Source organism: Alexandromys fortis, unplaced genomic scaffold, assembly GCF_014885135.2.
Source record: "Alexandromys fortis isolate MF-2015 unplaced genomic scaffold, M_Fortis_MF-2015_v1.1 scaffold_100_3062768_6864082, whole genome shotgun sequence".
Lineage (NCBI taxonomy): Eukaryota > Metazoa > Chordata > Mammalia > Rodentia > Cricetidae > Alexandromys > Alexandromys fortis.
Window position 1 is genome coordinate 128,743 of NW_026067993.1, and position 26,096 is coordinate 154,838.

At 38.3% G+C, this 26,096-nt stretch overlaps 1 protein-coding gene across 2 annotated transcripts in view; it reads right to left on the reverse strand.

The window, feature by feature from the left end:
- Il1rap (interleukin 1 receptor accessory protein) overlaps positions 1–26,096 on the reverse strand; it is a 139,765-nt gene that overhangs the window by 15,349 nt on the left and 98,320 nt on the right. For both annotated transcript variants that reach the window (XM_050160013.1, XM_050160014.1), the window contains exons 5-8: positions 14,682–14,847; positions 11,204–11,275; positions 7,405–7,531; positions 5,072–5,220 (exon numbers count right to left, since the gene is read on the reverse strand). In XM_050160013.1, coding sequence (XP_050015970.1) covers positions 5,072–5,220; positions 7,405–7,531; positions 11,204–11,275; positions 14,682–14,847 — 514 coding nt within the window. The remainder of the gene's footprint in view (positions 1–5,071; positions 5,221–7,404; positions 7,532–11,203; positions 11,276–14,681; positions 14,848–26,096) is intronic.

The following is a 26,096-nucleotide window of genomic DNA, read 5'->3' on the forward strand; positions in this document are numbered from 1 at the left end:
ATTGTCCCCTGCCACAGAGACCAAGGCTAGTCAGTACTCAATTAAGCATAATTTTTAAAATTGTGGTGATGGCCATTTGTTTGAAATGCTAACAAAAGAGTGTTTTATTTTAGTGATATCAAAACAGAGAACGGTGAATTGATCTGCAAATCTGAGGGTTCAGGGATGAGGCTACAAACTCTGTCCTCTGGACCTCACCTTTGGTACCAGAAAAGTAAATGATAATGAACTAGCCTGCCCTCTCTGGAATACCTTAAATAATGCTGTTGTTGTTGCATTTTAGCCTCATACAGTTGGAGAACTGGTAAAACTAAGATAAGCTCATGGTCATTATGTCTTTTTCTTTCTAATAATCATCAAAGGTAATCTTCCAGATTTTGGTACAGAAAGGAAAGTCCTAAGAAGGTGGTGGCTGCCCTGAGCTAGGGAGAGAAATGAGACTTGAGACGATTGTGCCAGTTTGCATTTCAAGGACTAAGTAATAGAAAGAGGAGAGTTGAGTAGAAAATGAACTCTAGGAATCTGCATGAGGTTATCTTCAGTCTGTGGCAAAGAATGTGAAAATGCAAAGCTGTGGAGACTTGGTTTGCACTTACAATGTCCTATAAAGAACACCTAAAAAATGAGAAACCATAAAAGCACATGCGAATCTGAGGTGACCCAGATGTCGGGCGTCGGAGCCTAAATGGCTGAGCCTGAGAAGTATAGCTACCCAGCCCTACCAAAAAGGGCATTTCTAGCTACTGTAATACACACGATTAAGAGAATTCCAGAAGGAAGAAAGAAGGGAGGAAAGGAAAGGAGACCTATAATATAAACAAATTAAACACCTGCTACAATATAACTCAACTTGCTCACAAAATACATTCCACGGAATAACATCTATGATAAATAACAATAAAATACTAGATAGTAGAAAAATAAAAGAATCAACGTTCAAAAGACATATCAACAAGTAAAAATAGAATTGGCAGAGATGATTTAATGACTAGCTAAGCATTTTAAAATCCATATTAAAATGTGTCTGCTGAGATTTTTTTTAAGTGAACACTTGTGAAGGGTAAATAGGAAATATCAATGGAGACATTCCAGTGAGGCAGAAATTTAAAACATGAAAAATATATTCTTGAAAAAGCATACAAATCATTTATCATAACAAAAACTACTAAAGCCTCCATAGGCTCTGAAACAATTGAAAGAAATGATCCCCAGAAAGCATGCCCGTACATGACAACTTAGAAGAACAAGGGGGTGCCCCAAAGGACAACTTAGAAAACTGACACCAGAAAACACACTCTTAAGGAAAAAGAATAAGAGAAGACAAGCAGAAATTGTGATAATTGAATTTTGAAGAACAGCTCAAGGTGAGCACATAAAAATCAATTAACTGCATGACTATGCTTTATTAATAAACAATTAGAAAACTTAAAAAGTCTGATGGCATACATTTATAAATTCTTTAGAGACAAATTTGATAACACATAATAAAACCTGTACACTCAACTTTTTTTTTAACTGATGATATAAATTACTAAGACTCTATGTAAACGGAGAGGTCTATCATCTTTATGGTTTAGAATCAGTATTGGTAAGTCTTCAGTGTTACTCACAAATTTAATAGGGTCTCAATCAAAATCAAAGAAGAGTAGAAATTGACAAACTGGTACTAAAACAGGTAAGGAAACTATGTATTTTTCGAAAATAGTGAAACTGCCTTGAAAAAGAGAAAAGGGCAACAGCTTCGTATTTAATGATTTCACGCTATAGTAATAAAAATGGTGTAAGAGTAACAGCGACTAGTTGATTAAAAAAGTAGTGTGAGAAATGCAGAAACTCATAAAGATAATTGAATTTTTGACCAAACTTTCAAGACATTTCAAGAAAATACAAAAACAGTGAACCACATTCAACAAGATGTCAGAACAAGTATTTCTGTGGAGAAATAGAACAAAGTCAACATCAGACTCCAGTCTGCAACTCACGCCCTCAAGACTACAATCTAAGATGGAACAAAGGCTTAAATAGAAAGGAGAAATCTTTGAACAAAGCCTGCCATCATTTACTTTATACAACAGAGAATAGAAGCACATAATTCAGAAAGCACTAACACATGAAAAGAGACTGGTAAAATGAGCTTCCTCACATTACTGAGAACTGTGCTTATCAAAACATCAACTCATGGACTTAGGGGTTAAGAGCACTAGCATTCTTGCTGGGACCTACCACCTATATGCTGGCTACATGCTGTCTTTAACTCCAGTTTCAGGGGCTCTGATGTCTTCTTCTGGCCTCCGCAGGCACTAAGCACACACATGATACACATGCATACATGCTGGGAAAAACACTCATACATGTAAATAGAAACAAGTCTTTCAAAAATGAATTCACAAGCTGAATGGAAATAGTTTTAACATTCAAAAAACAGTTAACAAAGGATGAGCATCCGGTGTGTGTAAATCTGGGCGTGCATATGTGGTTATGTGTCTTGTATGTATGTGTCCAGCATGAGTTATATACCACACTAAATGTAAAACAAATGATCCAGCTGAAAATGACCAAAGATTTTTACCGGTCTCACAGAAAGATTTATTAATGATCAATGAACTTTCAACAAAGCCTTCGGCATCACCAGGGACTCAAAGAGCAACAGCAGTGACACAAACACTCATTTCCTAAGATGCTAGAAGCTTAACAATTGACAAATCCAAAAACTGGTGAGAAAAGAGAGTGTACGAAGGTTCCCTGCTGTGCTGGGGGCTGTGTGCAAGAGCAAACCTCTTTGGCAACTGGTTTGGCAACTTCTCATATGATTTAAAGCACATGTCTCCTTAGAACCTACCTCGCTACTCTCTGGTCACCAAACAACTGCACGTTAGACATGTTTACTTTAGCTCTCTCATATGGAGGACTTTGGCCAACTGAATGGATGAAATGTGAAGTCAATAAAACCTGCTGCAGGGAATCTCATTCCACGTGTTAATCTCTCCCTGTCATGTTTGTTGTTTGTGTTTGATACGGGGTCTCATGTAGTTCAAGTTGGTCTTCAATGCGCTAAGTAGCTGAGGCTAAGCTCAAACTCCTAAATTTCCTGCCTCAATCTCCCACAGGGCAGGATTACAAGCCTGGGTCACCACTTTGTGCTTCCTGTCATCCTTTTGATGATGTGCAGATACAAAATCTTGGAATCAACACTCATTGGTCAAGAGGGTCATGTGTCCCTTCACAGCCTCAATATTGTCCCCACTACTGTCCCCACTACACTCAGAATCTGAGTTTCTGTGGCTACAGTAGTTACTTGGGTGGACATCCTTGGGCATGTCTCCCACATAAAACATTATTTTATTTGTGACTTTATCCTGTTCTTTGATAAGTGATCAATTTATGTCATCTTCTATTATTGTTTTACAGAGTACATGCCAAAAAAATTCCCCAGAATCTTTGTACTTCAGCAATATGGATTTTAACACGATTGAAAACACCCAGCCTGCAGCAATCTAAACCCCTGAAGACCTTCATTTGGAATGTTAAATATTAAAGGCTCTAACAGGTCTTGAACTAAAGTAATTCAATTTATTTTGTAACCTAGACTATAATAGCACTTGTTTGATTACAGATGCTTTTGTTAATTATTGCCTATAACACCCTTGGAGAAATAAAAGCTAGCATTTATTGAACAGTTGATAAGACAAACTAGTAAGAATGCTTGTTCTATGCATTTTTGACAACCTTAAAGGTGCTGGTATAATTTTCTCCTTTATTTTATGATAAAAATAATGAGGCTCAGAGAGTATTTTAGTTTTCCAAGATAAGGAAGTTGGTCTAAAATGAAACTAGGATTTTATTAGGATATCCGGTTTGAGCACAGATAATTCACTACAGTGTCTTCTGAGATGGAAGCAATGGAGCATCCTGAGCAGAGGCGGAAACATTTTTTTTTCTTATTCTCAATAAAAAAATACATATATAAAAAAAGACTTCTTAAGAGTTATAAACAATTTCTTTCTAATTTGTAAGACAACATTTGATTGTGCCCTTTTTGTTGCTCAGCTTAAAATAAATAAAAAGGATTCAAGTCTAAAGCAAATGCAACAACCATAAGTCAACATTTTCTTTTTTAAATGAATGTTATAAAGTGTATCAAATGTTTCATATATATATATATGTTTCATATATATATGTTATAAACTATAAAATGTGAGGGCTAGGGTGTTTCAGAATGCCATACAGACCACATGATGTTAAGTTTACTCCATACCTCTAGAAAATAATCAGGAAATGATCATTTTGTTGGGGTTTGTGCCAGGAGAAAGACCCAAAGAAAAATTTAGGCAATATGCTTCAGGAGCAACAGCTCACACAAGAAGGATTTGTAATTTTTATTTATTTTAGAAAATACAGATATTAACATAGGAATTATTTTAACATCAAACTAAATCATAATTTGATAAATTTTATTTCATCAATTATAATATAAAACTGCCTAATGATGGATACATAATGTGTAAAACATGAATCTGAAATTACATTTTTTTAAGAATCAATATCCTATTCCTTCCTTATGTATTTATAGACAAATAGATGATTGCTACTTATGTTTCATTCTTTCTTACATGTCTAAGAATAGCGAGAATGCGTGATTCAGGAAAAATTCCTAAAGGTATTCCTAAAAATCCATAAGGCACGATCAAACAAGTGACCCTTGAACTCAGCTTTCAGTTATATCTAAGGGCATCTGTGGACTTTCAACAACAATATGTGATTCTAGAAATTCTATTACATATTTACTAGCTTTGAGGATTTTCGTTCTTCATGTTTATTTAAGATATAAAATTGTGTCTTGCTGTTGCATTCATGGAATTTTCCAGCAACATTTAGGTACTAAGGTGCTGACATTCTCAGAACCAACATGCTAGCCTCTTTGCAAAGATGGAAGCTTTCTCCTAAGGTTTTTCATTTAACTAACTCATTGTTTTGTGTCCGATGTGCTAGGCGCTGGAGTTCTCTCTTTGATTTCCTATTCAGCACAGTGTTATTTGAGAGTTCACAGTCATCGGCTGGGTGCATCCATTACCTTTCTGTTTCACCTTGGCTGTGTGCTCAGCTTCCCCTATGGTATTTCGAGCATGACAGACATAGTTGCGCCTGAGATCCTCAGGGGTGACTTTCTTGATGCTCAAAGTCTGAGTCCTTGTTTCATCCTCTGTTGGGGAATAACTTATACTACAGACAAGGAGAAAGAAATCAAAACATTTGTGAGACATACAGGCTGTGCCCTCTGTGTAAATAAGAAGCAAGCAACTCCAGAGTCCTGTGGGAGAGGGTTGTAATGCTGACAAGGGCCTTATCATACCACACATTGGCCTAATGCCGGACAAACCCAATGCTAGATTCTCACTGCAGCTCTTCCTTCACAGCTAAATGTCACCCTTGCTCTAGACGCGGAGGCACGATGCCTGCATCAGCTTGAAAAGAATCTTCTGGTATCAGACTTATTTGGGGGGGTTGATCCATGTTTTGTCATTTGCACCTTGGGCAATGCCATTAAACTTTCCATGCCTTGGCTGTTTTGTAAAAGAGTGTATTATGGGAATAATTTACTGAAATATTCGGAAGATTGAACATGCGTCTCTGCTGCAGCCATGCTTGATGACTGCTCTTCTGTGCTATCACAGCCCCACATAACTGTCATGCTGCAAAGATACAGAAAGCTTGATTTTCAAATGCAGACAGGCAGGATGTTTGTGTGAAATGTTGAAACCGCATAGTTCAATCTTTACATGCAAAGAGAAGAACTAGCTCAGAACATGAAAACTGAGCTGGGAAGTAAGTATATCCAACTGCAGTAAGTCCAAGACCAAGTGTTTGTGTTTAAGACCAAGATTTCAAATCCCTTCAACTCCTCGTCTCAGAGGAGTCTAAATATATCTCTCCCTTAGCTGACCAGGTTTTCCTTTAGATAAGACAGGTGTCAGTCACAAAACTTTGTTTAGGGACAAGTAGTTTTCTCCCAAACTTATTTTCCTGCTCTCGTGAACACTGCAAGTTTGTCTTAGTTGCAGCAAAGTGGAATAACATGACTTTGTTCTCATAAGGATTCATTTAATATGAAGAGGAGAATCTCAATTCTCAGAATCCCGAACTGATCAGTAACTGTCCCTTGGGGTCTCAAGCTGAACCTTTCATCATGTAGTTCCTTCTACAAAACATGACATGTTGGGAGGCTTTTTTTCCCTCCAATTTTCCTCTGCTTCCCTAAAGTCTTTGAACACATTTCTTTTTACCAGCTTTCATTTCGTAACTTAGCAAATTTGATTTGAAAACTATTTCATCTGTGAAATGCCTCCTAATCCTCCCAAACTGACAGAGTCCCCTAAGAACTCTTCCTGCAACACCCATTCCTTCTCAATCATTTATATATCATATACTATTTAAATCTCTGCTGTAACTGTCCTATGTAAGGATAAGAAGCTGTTCAAAGTAGATATTTTATAATTTCTAAAATATCTTAACTTACTAGTAGGAAAGAAACAGGTTTTGAATTGTGGAAATACAATGAACTTAAGGTCTGTTGGCACAAGGTGATAAAACTTGGGGACTTCTGCCACTCTGGCACATGCTTGACCACTGTGATATATTGATTTCCATAGCAAAACAATCCTCTCTAGCAATTTATAACTCACTTATAGAGAAATCTTCAGTCTTCAGAGAGCTGTACACCCCCTTTGTTAAATTCTTAAAAATATCAAGTTTGCTTAAGGATAAAATGACTCAGTTGGACATGTTAAGAGAGGTCAGCATTATTACCCATCAGCTTTTTAAAAAATTAGCTCTTTGAGAGTTTTGCACATTTACTTTTTAAAGTGAAATTTAAAGAACAAAAAATGTTAGTATTTAACAAGTAATTCTCAAGTATCAAAGGAAGATAGGAAATGTATGGTTATAGTAATAGAAGAAATATACATAATTAGAAGAGAAGCAAATATCTAGACCCATGCTCCAGGAGTGAGGAAGATTATAACCCAAATCCTTCCAGGTAGCCACATCCCAATATTTCTCCTTCTCATGTATCTTTAGATTCATGAGGGAGATACATCCCAAATGTTTCTAAATGAGAATCATAGCATAAACATGTGAAGTCTGTAGAGCTTAAGACAATATAGCACATGCCTGTACCAACTGTGGTGAAGGTACCCGGACTCAAGACAATGTAATACCAAATTTTGGCATGCAATCTATCAAGTGTGTGTACTTGCATTGCAAGTCCTATAGCCCTGCTTTGGGATGCAGCCACTGAAAATCTTGCTACATTTTATTAAAGGAAAAACAATCATCATGCACATTGAATGGTGCATATCAAGACCCGAGACTGACAATGACTAGAGGGCCTGTATACACCCATGTTACCTTTCATTAATGGTGATGTCAGCTGTGACATCATCAGGCTTCTTTCCATCGATGGTCCACCAGATCTCATTGTGGGAGTCCATGATGAAAGTGAAATAGACTTTACAGGGGATGAGAAGCTCCTCTCCTGACAAGCATACAGATTGAATAGATGATGTTAACCCATATTAATCCATCAATATGCATCTTTCATATGACTCATATGTGCCTGATTCTCTAGTGGCCACTACAAGCCAATAAACCATTCATCATTCTAACACCAAATGCACAAAAAATAAAATAAAACCAAGAAGAGAAGCCCAGCAACTGTACATACAATTACCAAAATGGCCATTTTCTATCACTATATAAATATGCTCTAAAGTGCCAGAGGTACTCTGACAGCATTCTTCTCAGGCCCAAACCTTCCCTTTTGTTATTTCCCTCATAAAGTGTGACTGTCTCAGTTCCTTTTCACCATGACCAAGGCACGATATAAAAGAGAACATTTAATTTGGGGTTCACGGTTCCAGAGGGTTGGAAATGATGACCATCACAAGAGTTTGGCAGACATGGTGCTGGAACAGGAACTGAGAGATCGCATCTCATCAAAAAATGTGAGGCAGAGAGAGCTAACATAGAATATCATAGGAGATCTTGTAGCATCAAAGTCTACTCCCAGCCATGGCTCTTACTCCTTCTCAAACAGTTTCATAAACTGTGCACTAAGAATTCAAATATATGAGTCTATCATGGCTATTCTCTTTCAACCACAGAGACCAATAAAAGAGTCCTTAGGTGATGGGTCCTTATCCAAGGAGGATGAAACATTACCAAGAGAAGGCCAGGGAATCCACATCTCCAAACATGCAGAAACTTAGTTAAAAAAAATCAGTTCTAAGTTATGTAGCTGAGATGGTCCATGAGATGAGGGAGGGTCACCAGTGGGGATAATAGTGCTAGCAATCATGTCAAGACCAGCACAATTGCTGTGAACTTGGTAAAACTAAATGCTTGTGCTTACTATTGTTTTCCTTTATTCTTTTTTATTCTTATGTTTTCTTCTTTCAGAATCATAGACATTTACATAAGAAAGTTTGGCTATTTTCATCCTGTCTAAGCCATCCTCCCTCTACTCCCCTGAGTACCTTATTTTCACCAAGTCTTCTCATATGTCGATGTTTTTTTTTTTTGTTAAGCCCTGCATATAATTAGGATTGTTTCCATGAGCATGAGTGTGGGTTCTATTTACTAAAACATGGGCAACTTAACAATGGCTATGGTACTGGAAAAAAATTAGTGACTGTTGCGTGTCTAAATCTAAATGTTCCCATTTAGAACAACCCTTCCATGGCTCAGGAAACATTAATAGAGGTAAAGCAGAAAGGATATAAGAGCCAGGGGGTGTATATGAGTCCACGAAACAGTTACTTAAATTACAGATGTATAATTATATGTTTGCCTTGAGCTGTAGGTAAAGGAACTGTGATAGATGTGCCAACAGCGATGGGTACCACGTAGTCAGTTGATCTCTACATTTTGATCATTATGCCCTTGCTGCAAAACGAGGCTTCTTTGATGAGGGGTGAGAGCTATACCTAGCTGTGGGTATTTACACAGCAGTTAGAAATTATACCGGTTTATTCAAAGGGTAATACTAGATGCTCTTCTAGATTTCATAATCTCACCAGCTAGCTATGTTTACAGAGGTAGGCATGAATTCCTAATGATCAAGATGACTTTAAGTCTAACTAGGTGGCTGTTCTAGAGCTGTTATTGCACCTTTTGTGAGACCTTGATCTTCTGGCTATTTTAGTTTGTCAGCTTTACAGATGGGTAGAACTATTGGCTGCTTTTCTCCTTTGAAAGCTTGCATATCTCCTTCCCACATTATGAGAACTAGTCTTCAGAGGAGAGACTTCTAGGTTAGATTTAGATTGAATCCCCAAAGTTCTGACTTCAAAGTTTGCTAGATCATCAGTGATAAGGTCTTACTTTCAATTTCTGAGAGGCATTCAAGGACAATAGTGACAGCCTGTATTGTTTTGGGAACTTTTTGGACTCTCCTGACCAACAACATGAACGAAGATATCATATGCCTGGCATTAGGTTTTTGTTAAATCGTCTATGTTTTATTTTTGTGGGGAGCATTTTTATCCCAAGTGGCATAACTTCATATATGTAAAATGTAATTTGAAGTGAACATAAAACATCATAATTCTCTCCAGCTTCTTAAAACACCCTTGGTATTATATATTCCTCCTCCTTCCCTGTCCTTCTGTGTTGCCCTCCTTCCCAAATAAGTCTTCCCTACCGTAGGCATTTATTCTTAATCAAACAGCATGAAGTCTTTTAAAAATTAATGGCCCACAGAAGCAAAAGTTGAAATGTCTACGTGTTAAGCAGCATTGTTTGTAGGTCAAATTGTTAATAAGAACTGGGGAAGGATTTGACCCAGCTTGGAACTGTCACACCAGCCTGCTGAGAATAATTCTGCTTTATGCTTGTACTCTTGGCTCACTATTGCCCAAGCTCTGAAGAAACCTCTAATTATCTTGGGATAAACTGACTAACACTGGCTCCAAACCTTTCACTACAATGGGTGGCCTCTCTCACTTCACCGTACAGATTATGAATCATTGTTTCCATAATGAAGGAAAATGAACATGAGTTCAGGAATGCTTTGGAAGTGCAACCCAGTAAGTAGATGAAACGTACTTGGGTTGCTGATAGGTTTTTACTTCAGCGGTGACAATATTGTTCAAGTTCTTAAACAAAGCTCATATTAACCCTAGGAAACGCAGTCTATTTTAGAGCGACCAACTCTTAATACATCCTCTACTCCTTACGAGCCAAATCATATCTGAAAACTCATCAGAACATTGCCTTTTGGGCAATACACCTACATGATCTCTGGCTTTATAGTTTCAATCCACACAAACAACTTTTCTTCTATACTTCTCACAGGTCTAGAATGGTTTTACAGTGGCTTGGGCAATTTAGGGGGCCACTGGAAGTGAGACCAGTATTTATCCATAGTGCATGAACTGGTTTTTGGAACCCATTCCCTCGGGAGGGTTACCTTCCTCAGTTAAGATACGGGGAAGAAGTCCTTGGTCCTGCTTCAAGTGATGTGACAGACCTTGTTGGCTCCCCATGGGAGGCCTCATCCTCTCTGAGGAGTGGATGGTGTTGGGGTGGGGGAGATGGTGGGAGGAGCAGGAGGAGGGAAGGGAGAGGGAACTGGGACTGATATGAAAAATAACAAAAACATTAGCTAAATTTAAGAACAGAAGATGACGTAAAAGTGTCAGAATTTTCCGTGATTTTCTACTCTATTGTAGAAGGCTCTTAATCAAAAGAACAACAAAACACTCTCTTATTGGTAATTTATGAATGATTTCTTTCTAGAATAAAAAGTTATGAAAACTTATGGGCGGCCCAGGGCAGTGTTCATGAATCTGTTTTTTTCTATGATGCTCTCAGTCCTGTCTGATTCCAAGCTTCACGCTCTGAAGAGGAAGCAGAAACTTAAAAGCCATCTTGTGCTTTTATTGAGGCCTCGGCAAACCAAAGTGCTGTGAAAAGTCAAGTTTTGGTCAGATCGTAAACACAGGAAAGCAAGGAGCAGAGGACAAGGACCTGCACTGGAAGAGAAGCTCAGACTCCCGAGTCCTTACATGCCATGGCTTTCCCTCACATTTCACTTGAAACCCATGCACTTCCGTCCAAATATCCTTTACTGCTTCATGGTAACCTATGCTTTGCTTCTTGTAATTAAGAGACTCTAACCAAACATAGGAACTACACCGATAATTACCTGGTTCTTTCTCATAGACAACACGGTCATTCGGAGAATAGATCTGGGGTGGTAATGCATCTTTTGGCGAGCCTACAATAGGAAATGCAAAAGGGGGATGGATGTTAAATCATTCAGGCTTATGCAAACCTCTGCATCCAACTTGTTCAACTTCCTGGCATAGTTTGTCAATTCTTGAGAAGGTCTATGGCCTAATATATACCCAATTCCTGGACGTCACTCTTTGAAAATGAAATGTGATGTAATAGGAAATATGTATTCATCGCTATTACTTATCCCTAACACAGAACTCCTGAGAGCCCTTTAATTTCCTGAGTGCTGTGGGTGGCGTGAGCATCTTTCATCGTAGACCTCTGATAGTTACATTTAGTCCTCAGTTCCTGAACCAAGAGCTTTTGAGCCCCTCAGATTCTTTGAAGGCAAAGCCCTCAATCTGTGTGGTCTGTGCAAACTCCAGGTATTTAGTATCAAAATGAATTAAAATGTAGGAAACACAGATGGTGTCTCAGAGAACTGGAGAATTGCTTGGTGTGGAAAATTCGCACATTTAGTGGCAGAAGTGTTGTGAGCACAGAAAAAGTTTTTTCTTTGAAAAAATACAAATGAAATATATGGAACCCCCTCCATTTTTTAGGGGGTGGGTAGATTGTTTTAGCAGTGTTCTCAATTTCCAGTGCTCATGTGGCATAGACCTCTCTTGCCATATTAGAAATAACAACTTTCATGTCTTATTTCTTCTCTTTCTTCATCCTCTTTTAATTTCCAAGTTACTTTTCCCACACATATTCCACACATGGAACTATGTGCTTTCAATTTGTAAACCTTGATTATTATTTAAGCTTATTGTCCAAGTATTTCTCCCTCAGATACTCAGAATGTTTAGTATGAGACTTAGATAATAGTAAATGAATATTTAGCTACATGGAAAATTTAAGGACACTTTTACATGTATGACTGATTAATATTAGATTACTAGCCAAATGTCCATGCATGGAAATGCTGCTGTTTGTATGGTCTATAAATATATGTTAAAGTACCTTGAAAGAGTTTTGCAGTGTGGTGTTCTTTGAAAATTTATTTATTTTCATTTTATGAATATGGATGTTTGGCCTACATGTATGCCTATGTATCACATTCGTGTCTGGTGCACATGAAGGACAGAAGAGAATCTCAGGTTGCTTGGGTTCTCTGGAAGAAAAGTCAGTGTTTTTAACCTCTGAAGCACCTCTCTAACCCAGGTATGGTATTTAATAGTGTGTGTTTAAAGACTGACCAGGTTCTCACACAGATTTCTCCATATAGTAATCATATATACACAAGTATATTTTACTTTGAAGAGCATATTTTCTTTAACTCTAATTATGGTAAATAAAATTCACCCCCAGTTTCATTAATAGGAATAAATTATATAAAAACAAGTTAAGTACAATATACTAAAGTATCCTTTAGTGAAGTTTAATAAATGCCCAATGTGTCACAGTTTTGAAAAGTAAACTTGTGTCATTTGAAGGTTATTTAAGAATGACTTCTGATGGAGGAAGGTCATTTGTCTATGTATTACTTTCATTGGTTAATAAAGAAGTTAAAAGCCTTGGCCTTTGATAGGACAGCAGCTTAGATAGGCAGAGTAGACAGAACAGAATGCTGGGAGAAAGAAACAGATTCAGGCAGATGTTATAACTCTCCTCTCCAAGATGGATGCAGGTTAAGATCCTTCCTGGTAAGCCATCACCCGTGGTGCTACACAGATTATTCGAAATGGGTTAATCAAGATGTGATAGTTAACCAGTAAGAGGCTAGAGCTAGTGGGCCAAGCAGTTTTAAAAGAATACAATTTCTTCACAACCTCTCCAGCAAAGGCTATCATTGGTGTTTTTGATTTTCGCCATTCTGACAGGTGTAAGATGGTATCTTAAAGTTGTCTTGATTTGCATTTCCCTGATCGCTAAGGAAGTCGAGCATGACCTTAGGTGTCTTTTGGCCATTTGAACTTCTTCTGTTGAGAGATCTCTGTTCAACTCAGTGCCCCATTTTATAATTGGGTTGATTAGCCTTTTATGGTCTAGTTTCTTGAGTTCTTTATATATTTTGGAGATCAGACCTTTGTCAGTTGTGGGGTTGGTGAAGATCTTCTCCTAGTCAGTGGGTTGCCTTTCTGTCTTAGCAACAGTGTCCTTTGCTTTACAGAAGCTTCTCAGTCTCAGGAGGTCCCATTTATTCAATGAGGCCCTTACTGTCTGTGCTGCTGGGGTTATACGTAGGAAGTGGTCTCCTGTGCCCACGTGTTGTAGAGTACTTCCCACTTTCTCTACTGGACCTATTGGTTTCGTGGGCGCCTAGGCAGTTTCGTGGATGCTCACCTTACTAGACCTGGATGGAGGTGGGTAGTCCTTGGACTTCCCACAGGGCAGAGAACCCTGATTGCTTTTTGGGCTGACGAGGGAGGGGGACTTGATTGGGGGAGAGGGAGGGAAAGGGGAGGCGGCGGTGGGGAAGAGACAGAAATCTTTAATAAATAAATAAATTTTAAAAAAATGGAAAAAAAAGAATACAATTTGTGTATTGTTATTTTGGGGCATAGCCCACCGTTCCTATTTCTGCAGACTTCTACAGCTTAGCTGTGTCTGTCAATTACTTTACACCTAAATCTGTTACCAAGAACACCTGTTCTCACTTTCCAAACACAGATAAAACTACGCGCATATAGGCACATAAATTATAAACAACTTCTGAGATCAACATTATGTGATATAATTCATCTGGTTTCTAAAGCACACTCAGATTCTAAATTCAGCCTTCTTTGTTCCTCGTGAATTCATTCCCAACATAGCATCATTCCAAAAGTAATTGAAGAAATGTGATCACAGAACTGATGGATTTAGATTTTACTGGTGTTGCGTTAAAAACTTGCACTATTAATTTTTTTCCCTTTTATTGTGGTAATTTGTATTGGATCCGATAGCAGATTCACTCAAGGAAACAGTCTCGAACAGAGACTTGGAATTGAAAATCTTTCCACTAACTCATGCAGTACCTTTAGGTGGTGTCCCCATCTACTAAAAGCTAGGGTATGAAGAAAGATGACTCAAGTATACTTAAACCTGTTACACACGGTCTCCATCCCAAGCCGTTCTCCCTCTCTCTTGTTATGCAGCTGACTCCTGGGCCTTGATCAAAGACACATGACTAACAAAAGCACCCATAGACCATAAGCACCCATCTATCCAGCTGTGTTCTTGTTCCCTGACACCCTGGCATGCTTGTTGCTCATTCACATATGCAGTAAGTTAACCAACAGTTACTGATTGCTTACTTTGTACATGGCCCTGCTTACAGGCTCTGGGGTTAGGGAAGCAAATAAATTCTGTATCTTTTTTTTTTAGTAGAGTTTGTGTGATTGTGTATAATAACCCATTAAGAGCCTAAATAAAATCATAGCCCTTCCATGATACACTTGTGAACGACAAGTCATGCTTACCTACCACCTTCACACTCATAGTCCTGGTGAGGTGAAAGAGGCGTCCGTTTTCCGGATATGTGACCACACATGTATAATTGCCGTTATTTGAAACCAAGGGGATGAAAAAGGTCAAGTTCATACCCTCAGGTAGTACATTATGAAAATCCACGATTTCAGTACAACCCTAGAATAAGAAAAGCAGTTTGCTGTTTAGATACATGGACACACATAACACACGTAAAGTGGCTTTTACACCTCATTTTACATAGAACATCCAAATACCTATGGTATAATTTTCATAAAACTATTTAGTCAAGTATCCGGACAATGTTATTTACAATAAAAAGTATATGGATTAAGTACAACTTTAAGTTTTTGTGCATAAGAGAAATTAAACTTCTAATTCAAGATAAGACATCAAAATCGAGCTTTCTGTCTCAGGTTCAGTTTTCAAACTCTTGGAATCCCTTCTTGATAGTGAAGCAAGATTCATGTTTTGCAGTGAAAACTAAGAAAATATGGACAGCTGCAAGCCCTGCTTTATGACAGTCATGCACCATTTCCTGTCCCTCCTCGCTGACTCTGTCTATCCAGGAATTGCATCACTTTGGTAAACCTGAATTTCGGCATTCTTGACTATTCTATTTCATTGAATTTCTCTGTTAGCCATTTTCAAACAACATTTTGTGTTCTTCTCTTAACTTAATTCCATTTTTCTCAAAAGAGTATTCACTAAAAACCACTTTTAATCTGCCACCCCAAAATGTATAGGGTCAAGAAGTTATTTCTGCTTCTAGCTCATATTTTGATACAAACCAGCTGCTATTTAAAATATAAAACTGCAGCATCTCTTGCAAAATAAAAACCATAGTCTTGTTTATGTCTTAGTCTCTGGTTGTGTGGTTTTATTTATAAAAAGTCAATGCATCACGTGTGACAAAAATGTACTTTAAATATTTACTTTCAAATTTGGTTTTTCGTTTAAAACTTAATTTGTGAATGACAAAATAATACATTATCTTTAAGGACTTGAGATCTTTAAGTTCCTGGATATCTGTTACTGACTTGTATTTTAAAGTTCTTGTATTTTACACATTTAACATTGAAGTTCTGGATGCTGAAGTGTTTTTTTTTTCTCTCTCTCTTTTTTACTTCAATTCCTGGCTTGTGGATTTTGAAAGATGACAGTTATCCTCAGAAATGCATTTTGCAAGACTTTGTCAGAGGAAATATAGTTGCGCCTCATGGACATTAAGAGGAACTGATACTGGCACAGGTAAGACACTTTCTCAATCCGTTTCTTCTGTTGGGTAAGCAGCCCTTCCAGATGCTTGTCACAACAGGACCCTGAGGTTACCCCAAAGTAGGAAGTCAGAAATGTTGACAACTTATAATGAATTCATGTCAGACGTGGTTTGGGCTGATTTGATTATGTCTCTAGAACTCTATTTGACGGGACAGCACATTTCATTTGAACAGCCACCAGATAGCGTTCCTTCATTTGTTGACTTAGCTGTTCTTAAATCCCTGTGAAGCAGGCAGATCAGGCTGAACGTGTCCCAGTTTTGCTGATAGGAAAAGAAATGAGGTAGATAAAGAGTCATCCTAGACAGCACAGCACAGAGCTAAAACTCGCTGCAAGGTGCCAGAATAAAGGTCTCTCACTGGATTCTGAACTAAGAGTCAAAAATTGTTATTCAAAAGCCAGGGTTATAAAAATTACAGAAGGACATGTGTTTAAGATGTTATATTATCTCACGTGTCCCAAACGTACAAAGTTTGTAATCTTCTGACCCCATTTTATGAATGAGGAAACAAAGATGTGTAGAAGTTAACTGCTGATTTCTTATGACTTGGTAGTGCTAGGACTGGGATTGGAACTGGATATATTTGTTTCTATTGTGAATCAAAGTACATTGGTCTCAAAGCTTTTACTTTTAATTCCACCTGACACTCTGCTATCATCCTATACTGCGGCCCTGCATTGTGCCTTACCCCTGCATCTACGTCATACCCCTGAACCCATGCCGTACCCCTGCATCTATGTCATACACTGCATCTATGTCATAACCCTGTATCTATTCCATACTCATGTATCTGTGTCACACTCAAGGCCAACACCAGTGCTAAGAGTGTGAAAAGACTATTCTCTAGAGTTAGGGCTAAACTGCAAAGTATACTTCTCTGCATGAAGCGGTAGATATTTTTACTGAATTTTTGGACAGTTTCAAAGTTGTTAGTCCAATAGCATTTTTTTAATGAAAAGGGGGGGATGCTTACATCTTAAATATGTATATTGCAGTATAGAAAATGAGCACGTTGTTCTATTACAAACTCACATTAATCTCAGTCTGCAGTTTAGTTAGATCTTTTTAAATACAAATAGCTCCACATCTAGACTCTTTAGTATGTGTCTTAAAGACATTATTTTTATAGATAATAAGCTATTCCTGAAAATAATCATTATTATAGCTTCAGAGACATTTGCTTAGAATTCAGAAGAAAAGTGGCATGAACAAAGATTTGGATACTCAAAGAACAAAAAACAAGTTTTCAAAATCAAGAAACTAGTTAGCACTGAGTCAATTTCTTCAATGGAGCAAAAACACTTGTATGACTAGCAAATGGCCCTTTGATCTGGTCCATTAGTTCCTCATTCTGAATTCAAAAGAGAGAAGTTAAACACAAGACCAACTGGTCAACCACGCAATGGTTGCTATGACAACCAACCACACCACGTAAGTGGGCAACAGCACATGAAATGATTTTGAGGATCCTGGAAAGGAAATAAATGTGTGAGGAGATAAAGGTTGTGGGTAGGATGATGTCACAATAAAGTAAGGACTAGCTTCCATTAGAGAAGTCTATTACAAAACAGGAACTGTGTGAAAACATGACTGGAAAAGACACGATTTTCTAAAATATATTTATAGGTGTTCAGCCTAGTGGAAGACTGCCATAAATGAAAAGAAATTCATACTGGGGTCAAGAAGTGTATAATTAAAATCAAACAGTGAGCCTACAGGAAAAAAATCTTACTAGAGAAAAATTTGTTGTTGGATCTAAAAACAAGATGGAAAATATTGAGAGCTAGTGGAGGAAGTAAAAGAACCCTCTGGGCACAGGAAAGAGTGAAGAACTTCCCTTCATTCTTGGAGTACTTTTTCTCCTGGATACTACTTGCATTGCTTTATTATAATGTCAGTTTCCCTACATTGCTCACCCTCCTCTGGAAAATTAACTCCTATTGGGCCAGTGAGGGGTAGATAAGCACTGTGTCTACAGGGCCTGTGATTTGACCAATATTTGGCATACTGAGTATAAAATATTTGTGTTACATGATTGAAATATGTACGAAAGCAGCACAGACGTGTCACAGAATTGAGAGCTCAGAGAGTGTGTGTTGTATTAAATATACAGACCACTACATGTGGAGTAGGTTTTAGGGGATACTTGGGGTAAATGGGAGTAAAAATATAAAGAATTTAAGATGTACTGTCTGAAAAGTGAGGGGTAGCTATGGATGCTCTGAGTCTATGAAAATCTTGGCATAAACTATGCTTCACTTTGTTGAGTTCTGTGGAGTTTCATAAGTCAGCCATTTCCAATAAAGAGAACTCAGTCTTTCAGTGTTTATAAATATTTACAACGTGCCTTCTATGTGCCAGGCAATGTTAAGAGCTAGACAGATAATAATAAAGAATGAGATGGCATACATTTTCATGAAGATTTACAACGCAGTCTAAATCCATTATTCAATCAATTCTTAAGTGCAATGAAGATTGGCTCAGTTTCGTGCTGTATGCTGGATATTCAAGACGGGGCAAAGAGAAAGAACTTTCACACTTAGCACAGAACAAAAAAAATATAATCATAAAAGGTACAAAGATGAGCTATGAGTTAGGTTCCCCCAGTCTACACAGTGGATGATTCATTTGACTGGATTTAGACTCAAGGTTTCAAAACGTCCATTTAATTTGGTTTTCAGTTTAAAAAATGAATTTCATGTTTTCAGGAGCCCTAAAACTATATGTCAAATGCTGTGTTTGTGTACATCCACAGAATTCTAAGTGTCCAGCTCTCAAAGAAAACATGAACACACTGACTTCATGCCAAAGGTTAAAAATCCCTCTCTACAGATTGTTGGCAAAAGTGGGAGATGAAGAACCATTCTAACTAGTTGAAACAGTAACTTGCAGTAACTCAAAATCTATCACACAGAGATTGGAATAACTTCCAAATAACATGTGCCATGGCAAGAGTCTGAGCCTGGTAATTTTTCACAAATGTTCTTTCCTAAGGCAATGTCATCGACTTTTTATGGCTATGCTAAATCACAAACAACCTGGGGAGGAGAGGGTTCATTTCAGCTCAAATTTCTCAGGTCACCCTCCATTGCTGAGTGCAGTCAGGCAGGACCCTGAAGGGAGCAGGGGATGCAGAGGCCATGGAGCGGTGCTGCTGACTGGCTTGCTCAGTCTGCTTTCTTACACACCTTAGGACTACCATCCCTGAGGTGGTACGATTCATCAAACATCAATCAGGAAAAGGCCCTACAGTCTGGCCTATTGACCAATCTTATGTATTTTCTTAATTGACAGCCTCTCCTTAAAAAAAAAAAATCTAACCTGTGCCAAGTTCACATAAAAACTCACCAGCACAGGGGTCTTTATCAGAAACAAAAGACAATACTTTGAATATTTTCGGAGAAACATCCACAACAGTATCTAGCCAATTGTGATTAATTTTATTTTAGGTCTGGCAGGAATTCGGGGAAGGGAATATATTGTATGAATGAATTTTTTTATTTAAAAAAATTAAAGTAGAGGTACTGTGCCAAACTTAATCACAATGGACATGAAGACATTCAGTTTCTATAAACTGCAATCTGGACTAACATCCATCCTGCTACATGGCAGGAGAAGATCTTCACAGTTATCATAACATAGTTACAAAACACCCAATTAAACAGTTTCCTGATGGGTTCCTCCCATCTCATGGAGAAGGGAAAATTGACCCCCCCTTTCACAAGTCTCTATAAAGTGGAATTTGAAATAGACAACCAAAACAATAAAAAGGGGGAATTAATTCAACCACATGAACGGCATGGTGGCATGAAAAAAATAAGTTCTACAATTAATAATAATAAATGGCAGTAAGAAAAATCACACTCTGAATTTACTATATGTTTTGGGGTAGCTACTTGACTAAACCAACATTCTTTTTTTTTCAAATGTCATATTTTTTTAATTTATTTATTATGTATATAGTGTTCTGGGCACCAGATCTCATTATAGATGGGTAGGAGACATCATGTGGTTGCTGGGAATTGAACTCAGCACCTCCAGAACAGCAGTCAGTTCTCTTAGCCTGTGAGCCATCTCTCCAGCCCCTAAACCAACATTCTTTAATACATTCTGCATTCCAGAAGTTTTTTGGCCAGCCAGATATTTGGAATTCAGTAAATCACTTATAAAGCATAGTATACTTTTCAGATGAGTTACCAAATCTGCCTCAACTGACAGTCACTTACTGAACAATTCATGCCAGGATTGCAGAAGTCCTGAATAAGGGAGACCCTACAGTGAAGAAGATAGGATGACAGAGGAAGAAACGACATGAATAGCATGCGCAGTCTTGTTCCCCTTTCTCCACACTTCTGGAATGGAAACAGTTCGTTTTTTCCTCCGCTAACCTCAGACCACTGGGATTCTTTCCAGGCCCCACTACCCACAGTTTGCTCTATATCCCATCATCTAGTTCACAAACCAGTATATGTTCACGTATTGTCTTTCCCTTTATAGTGCCCTGAGATCTAAAAGTAGGGACTGGACTCCCCTCTCTGCATCAGTCTTAGGCAGGAAAAGCTTTAGAAAAACCTAGAAAAGGCCTGTGCTCCCAGGATGTCCATTTGCAGCTGGACTGTTGAAAAAATTCAGAATTTAAAGCCAAAGTACATCCTCTTGACACCTACAGTTGAAGCTTGGCTTCTAGCCCAGTGGTAGTTGATAAATTTCCCAACAGCATCTCACCTAGGTTTTTATATAAAAATATCCCAGAAAAACTCATGTGGTAAAACTTGGTTGCCAGGTGATGGTCTGGGGACAGGTGATTGGCTCACAAGATCTCTAACTTCATCAATACACCTACCCATTAGTGAATTCCTCAGAGCTGGCTGTGGTTGAGGGAAGTAAGTCACTGGGAACTTGCATTTTAAGACTATCTTTTCCCCTGGCCCCTTCCTGTCTGTCCCTCTACTATCTATGTGGCATGTTAGACAGCTACCCTCTGTCCTGACTTTTAGCCATGTTGATTCTGCCTTGTCATGCACAATAGAGCAATAGAGTCAGTGAATGAGTTCAAATTATTGACACTATGAGCCATTAAAACCTATAAAGTTGCCTAGTTGAGGAATTTTGTCCCAGCCTCAGAATCATTGACTTATGTAGTTATTGACTACAAAACATGGGAAATAGGACACTGTGTTTTCTAAGGGCATTGGGAGAATAAAGTACAGTAGGCCATTTGGAACACATCCTATTAATGGCGCTGTCTACCTTTTAGAGTTCTGAAGATCACTGACAGTGGTAATAAAGTACTCAGCTTACAGACGGCATTATATATTAGAGTACTACTCAGCAGTAAAAAACAATGACTTCTTGAATTTTGCATGCAAATGGATGGAAATAGAAAACACTATCCTGAGTGAGGTAAGCCAGACCCAAAAAGAGGATCATGGGAGTACTCACTCATATTTGGTTTCTAGCCATAAATAAAGGACATTGAGCCTATAATTCGTGATTCTAGAGAAGCTAAATAAGGTGAACCCAAATAAAAACATATAGGCATCCTCCTGAATAATAACCTTCATCAGGTGATGAAAGGAGACAGAGACAGAGACCCACACTGGAGCACTGGACAGAAATCTCAAGGTCCAAATCAGGAGCAGAAGAAGAGAGAGCATGAGCAAGGAACTCCGGACCATGAGGGGTGCACCCACACACTGAGACAATGGAGATGTTCTATCAGGAACTCACCAAGGCCAGCTGGCCCGGGTCTGAAAAGGCCTAGGATAAAACCAGACTTGCTGAACATAGTGGACAATGAGGACTACTGAGAACTCAAGAACAATGGCAATGGGTTTTTGATCCTACTGCACGTACTGGCTTTGTGGGAGCCTAGGCAGTTTGGATGCTCACCTTACTAGACCTGGATGGAGGTGGGTGGTCCTTGGACTTCCCACAGGGCAGGGAACCCTGATTGATCTTTAGGCTGAAGAGGGAGGGGGACTTCATAGGGGAAGGGGAAGGGAAATGGGAGGAAGTGGCGTGGAGGAGGCAGAAATCTTTAATAAATAAATAAATAAAAATTAAAGTAGAAGTCACTCATTTCCTCTTCGTCCTTTGAGCTGAACATTCTTCAAATTGCAGGTGGTAAAAGGAAGGCAAGTTAATGAAATGGATTATAATTATGTAACTTTTAAGCCTCCAACTTTTATTTCTATTACTATAGAGGACCATTTTCCTAAAAAGAAGTGCTGTATATATCAGAGGATGACTGCAGAAGGTAGAAAGCTGAAATATCAGGACTGTAATCAAAACAAATTGGAGAAAGCACCCACCCAAAACCTCAGTCCTGACCCCATGGTGGCAGAATTCTTGAGCTCAAAGGTACCAGTCAATTAGACAAAGGCAGAGAAATGAGAAACAAAAAGAAAAAGAAAACAACGCAACCCACATTAGTTTCGTCATAACCAGAAGATAGAAGGAGTGGCTGTGTTCTCATTGTCTCTTCTCCTTTAAACAGATAATTGCACTGTGTGTGCGCGTGCGTGCGTGCTTGCACATGTGTGTATATTTCTGTACTTGCGTATATGTGGGTATATTTGTGTATGCATGTTCATGTGTGTATATATATATGTATGTTAATATGTATGTTGTGTATATATGTGTGTGTATACACAGACTTATACATGTGTGTGTGTTCACTTGTCTGTGTGTCACTCTCTCCTCACTTGTTCGAACAGGTTTGCTTTGAATGTACAACCCACCACTTCACCTAGACTAGTAAATCTGTGATACTGCAGAACCCGCCAGTCTCGATGTGGTTACAGATGTGCTCACCACAAGTGACACTTTATGTGGGTTTGGGGGATCCAAACTCAAGTTCCCATGTTGTACAGCAAATGATTTACCCATTGAGCCATCTACAAACTGTGAGGACTCTGCCTTGGCAATAGTTACATAGAAGTGATTATTTTCTCAATCTCTTATCTAGATTTTATGTCTTCAATCATTGCACTGACTCTCTAGAGACAGACTTACCCACTTTTTCTCTCCCCCTCCCTCCTTCCTTCCCTCCCTCCCTACTTCCCAACTCCATCTCTCCCTCCCTCCCCCTCTTTCAGTTTCTCTGTGTAACAGTCTTAGCTGTCCTGCAATTTGCTTTGTAGACCAGGCTGGCTTCAAACTCAGAGAGATCCACCTGCCTCTACCTCTCAGGTGCTGGGATTAAAGGCGTGTGTGTCACCACCTCCCAGTGAGGCTTCTCACTTTATTTCAATTAGTGAATGCTTCAATTATCACAGAGATGCATCCATTTCTCTATGTGCAATGTGACTGTTTAGTTTCAGACTCTTACACAAGATAGCAACTGCTCTCTGCTTGTCTATCAACCTGTCACCCTGATGTCTTAGACATCTCTGGATTTATGTGATATTTACTAAGTCCACAACTTACTCCAGAGTACCATTTCTCGTATCTTGGTTATTAGCATCACCATTCATGGAGACAGGAAATTCAAAAATTGGAATAATTTGATATGAAGTATGCAAGAGTCAACTGCTCTCACAGGATATCAAATTTTCTTATGAAAACCAGAACATTTTCTCTCTACTACTTTGTGGGACTTAACATTATACTTTTTTTTAAAAAAAAAAGATGTATTCAATGTTGTTTTACATGAGTAAGTGTTTGCCTGCATGTGTACATATGTACCACATGCGTACATGGTACTCGTGTTGAATTGTGTGTACCTATTGAGATTGCACGGAGCTGGGCCTACATGTCATTTATCATGCTGAACCCCACTCTGTGCCTAAGGGAGCTGTTTATCTTTAGCCAGTGTATTTGTATGTGAATAGAAGAGTCCAGCAGTGAGTGCAGTAGAAAGTCACCTTAAAAGGACATCACATAGGTAATGGTCTGCAGGCATGACCCGGGGAGCAATCCATGATAGGAGTGGAATCTGTCTTGTTCTGAGAGAGAATCCTAGGCAGAGGCCATGCATGGGAAAATGAGAAGAAGGATAGAATGTGTATAGGAACACATAGAATTGAGAAGAAGTCATGTTGGTAGACAAGGAAGCTTCCCACAGCGAGGTTTTGCTTTTCAGCGTGAATTTGTTAATGTCACCTCACTACTAATACTAATATTGTCATTTGTAAATACTTTGTGTGCATCTCTAAATTAAATCCCATCAACAGTATAATTAAGGCCCCATTGCCCCACTTAAAAGTAATGATTTATTGCTATTATCTGTGTTCCACGCTCAGAATATTCAGGTTTTCTCTGTGTTTTGTAATGTATGTGAAACAGTGCTCAACTGTGGTCCATGCATTGCAGTTGGTTATCGTATCTTCAATCTCTCTCTCTCCTGTCCACGTACTTCCCTTCCTTCTCTCCTCCCCTCCCTTATTCTCTCTCGTCTCCCATACTCAATCCCTCCATATCTTTTTCTTTTGTACTTATTTTAGCATACAGCAAAATAGATTGCAGAAACCAGTATAATCCTGTGAATTAACTATTGAGTTATTACAATGTATATTGTTTTTGTAAACACCAGCAAGACCAGGAATATAATACTGCGAATCACCACTGCAGGCTTTCCACAAAGCCCTGGTCAATCAAACTTCCTTCACTATATTCTCATCCAAGTAGATACCCATGTATGTGTAGGTCCATTGTTAGATATGTGGGATCATTCTCTTTTTAAAAAAGTTGTTCCATGTTTCCTTAATTTGGTATTTTTCCCTTTTATATCAGGAGAACCATGCATATGTGGTTTGCACTTTGCTGATTTTAGACTCATGATGTAGTAGCTTCAGGCCTTTCTGTGCTCTCTGTGTCTCTGGTATGTCAAGCCATGGCATGATATTAGTTTCAGAAAGAGAATAATTCTTATTTCTCTTTGTTTCCTAGTTTTCATGATCACACACTGACTTCCCATATAACTAGTTAAGTTTCAAAATTCTCATTACATACTCTGGTGGACTGAAACCACTGAATGCTTTATCATTAGTAAATTTCAGCCTGTCCATTTCTGACCCACAAAAGGCATGAGAAAAGATCATTTAAAAATTAATTAATTTAATAAAAATATAAAATGTGCTGTAAAAAAAATCTTAACAGAATACTGTTACAGTTAAAAAAAGGCTGACTACTAAGACATTTCATTAGCAATTGACCAAGAAAATTTTAAACTGCTGAACTGCACTTGTGAATTTGTCTATTTCCCCCTCGAGTTCTGGCAATTTCTAAGAACTTCATGTATTTTGAAACACTTTTGTAAGTCAGCTCTGTTGTTTCATGGCTTCCCAATGAAATGATCTTGACACTATTGTGAAATGTCCACTTTCTCTCTGGTAACACTCGCTGTCTTAAAAATTTCCTTTGTTATATATTTGTGTGGCCACTCTAGCCTTTGGTTATGGTTATCTTTTTACTTTTAAATTTTCTCTTTACTTCCTAGCAATCATCAGCAGTTTCTGTGCACTGTGTGAGCATGGGAATGGGTATACCTGTGTGCATGTGTGTGAATATATGAGTGTGCATACTTCTATGTGTGCATATGTGCACATATGTATGTATACAGGTACTTTGGTATGCACAACATGTATATGAGTGCATGTGCACACATATGTATGTGTGTATGTGCCTGTGTATGTGTGCTTATTTATATACATGTCTGTGTGTGCATGTATATATTTCTGTGTATACATGCATGTTTGTGTGTATGTGTGTGTATGTGCATGCTTGGATTTAGTGTTATTTTCCATCTTATTTCCATTTCATGTATAAAATAATTTCTTGCCGGGCGATGGTGGCGCACGCCTTTAATCCCAGCACTAGGGAGGCAGAGGCAGGCGGATCTCTGTGAGTTCGAGACCAGCCTGGTCTACAGAGCTAGTTCCAGGACAGGCTCCAAAGCCACAGAGAAACCCTATCTCGAAAAACCAAAAAAAAAAAAAATTCTTCACATTAAGTTTTTACTATTTATGTGAGCTTCAGACAAGTAAATTCTATTTCTGCACCCTATTTATTTATGTATCATATCATTTTCCTGATGTAGGCCTGCTTTTAAAGAGTCATTAATAGTATAGCCCTTCTGACTTACTTTTTTGCTGCAGAAATATTATTGTTTTATGCACTCTTT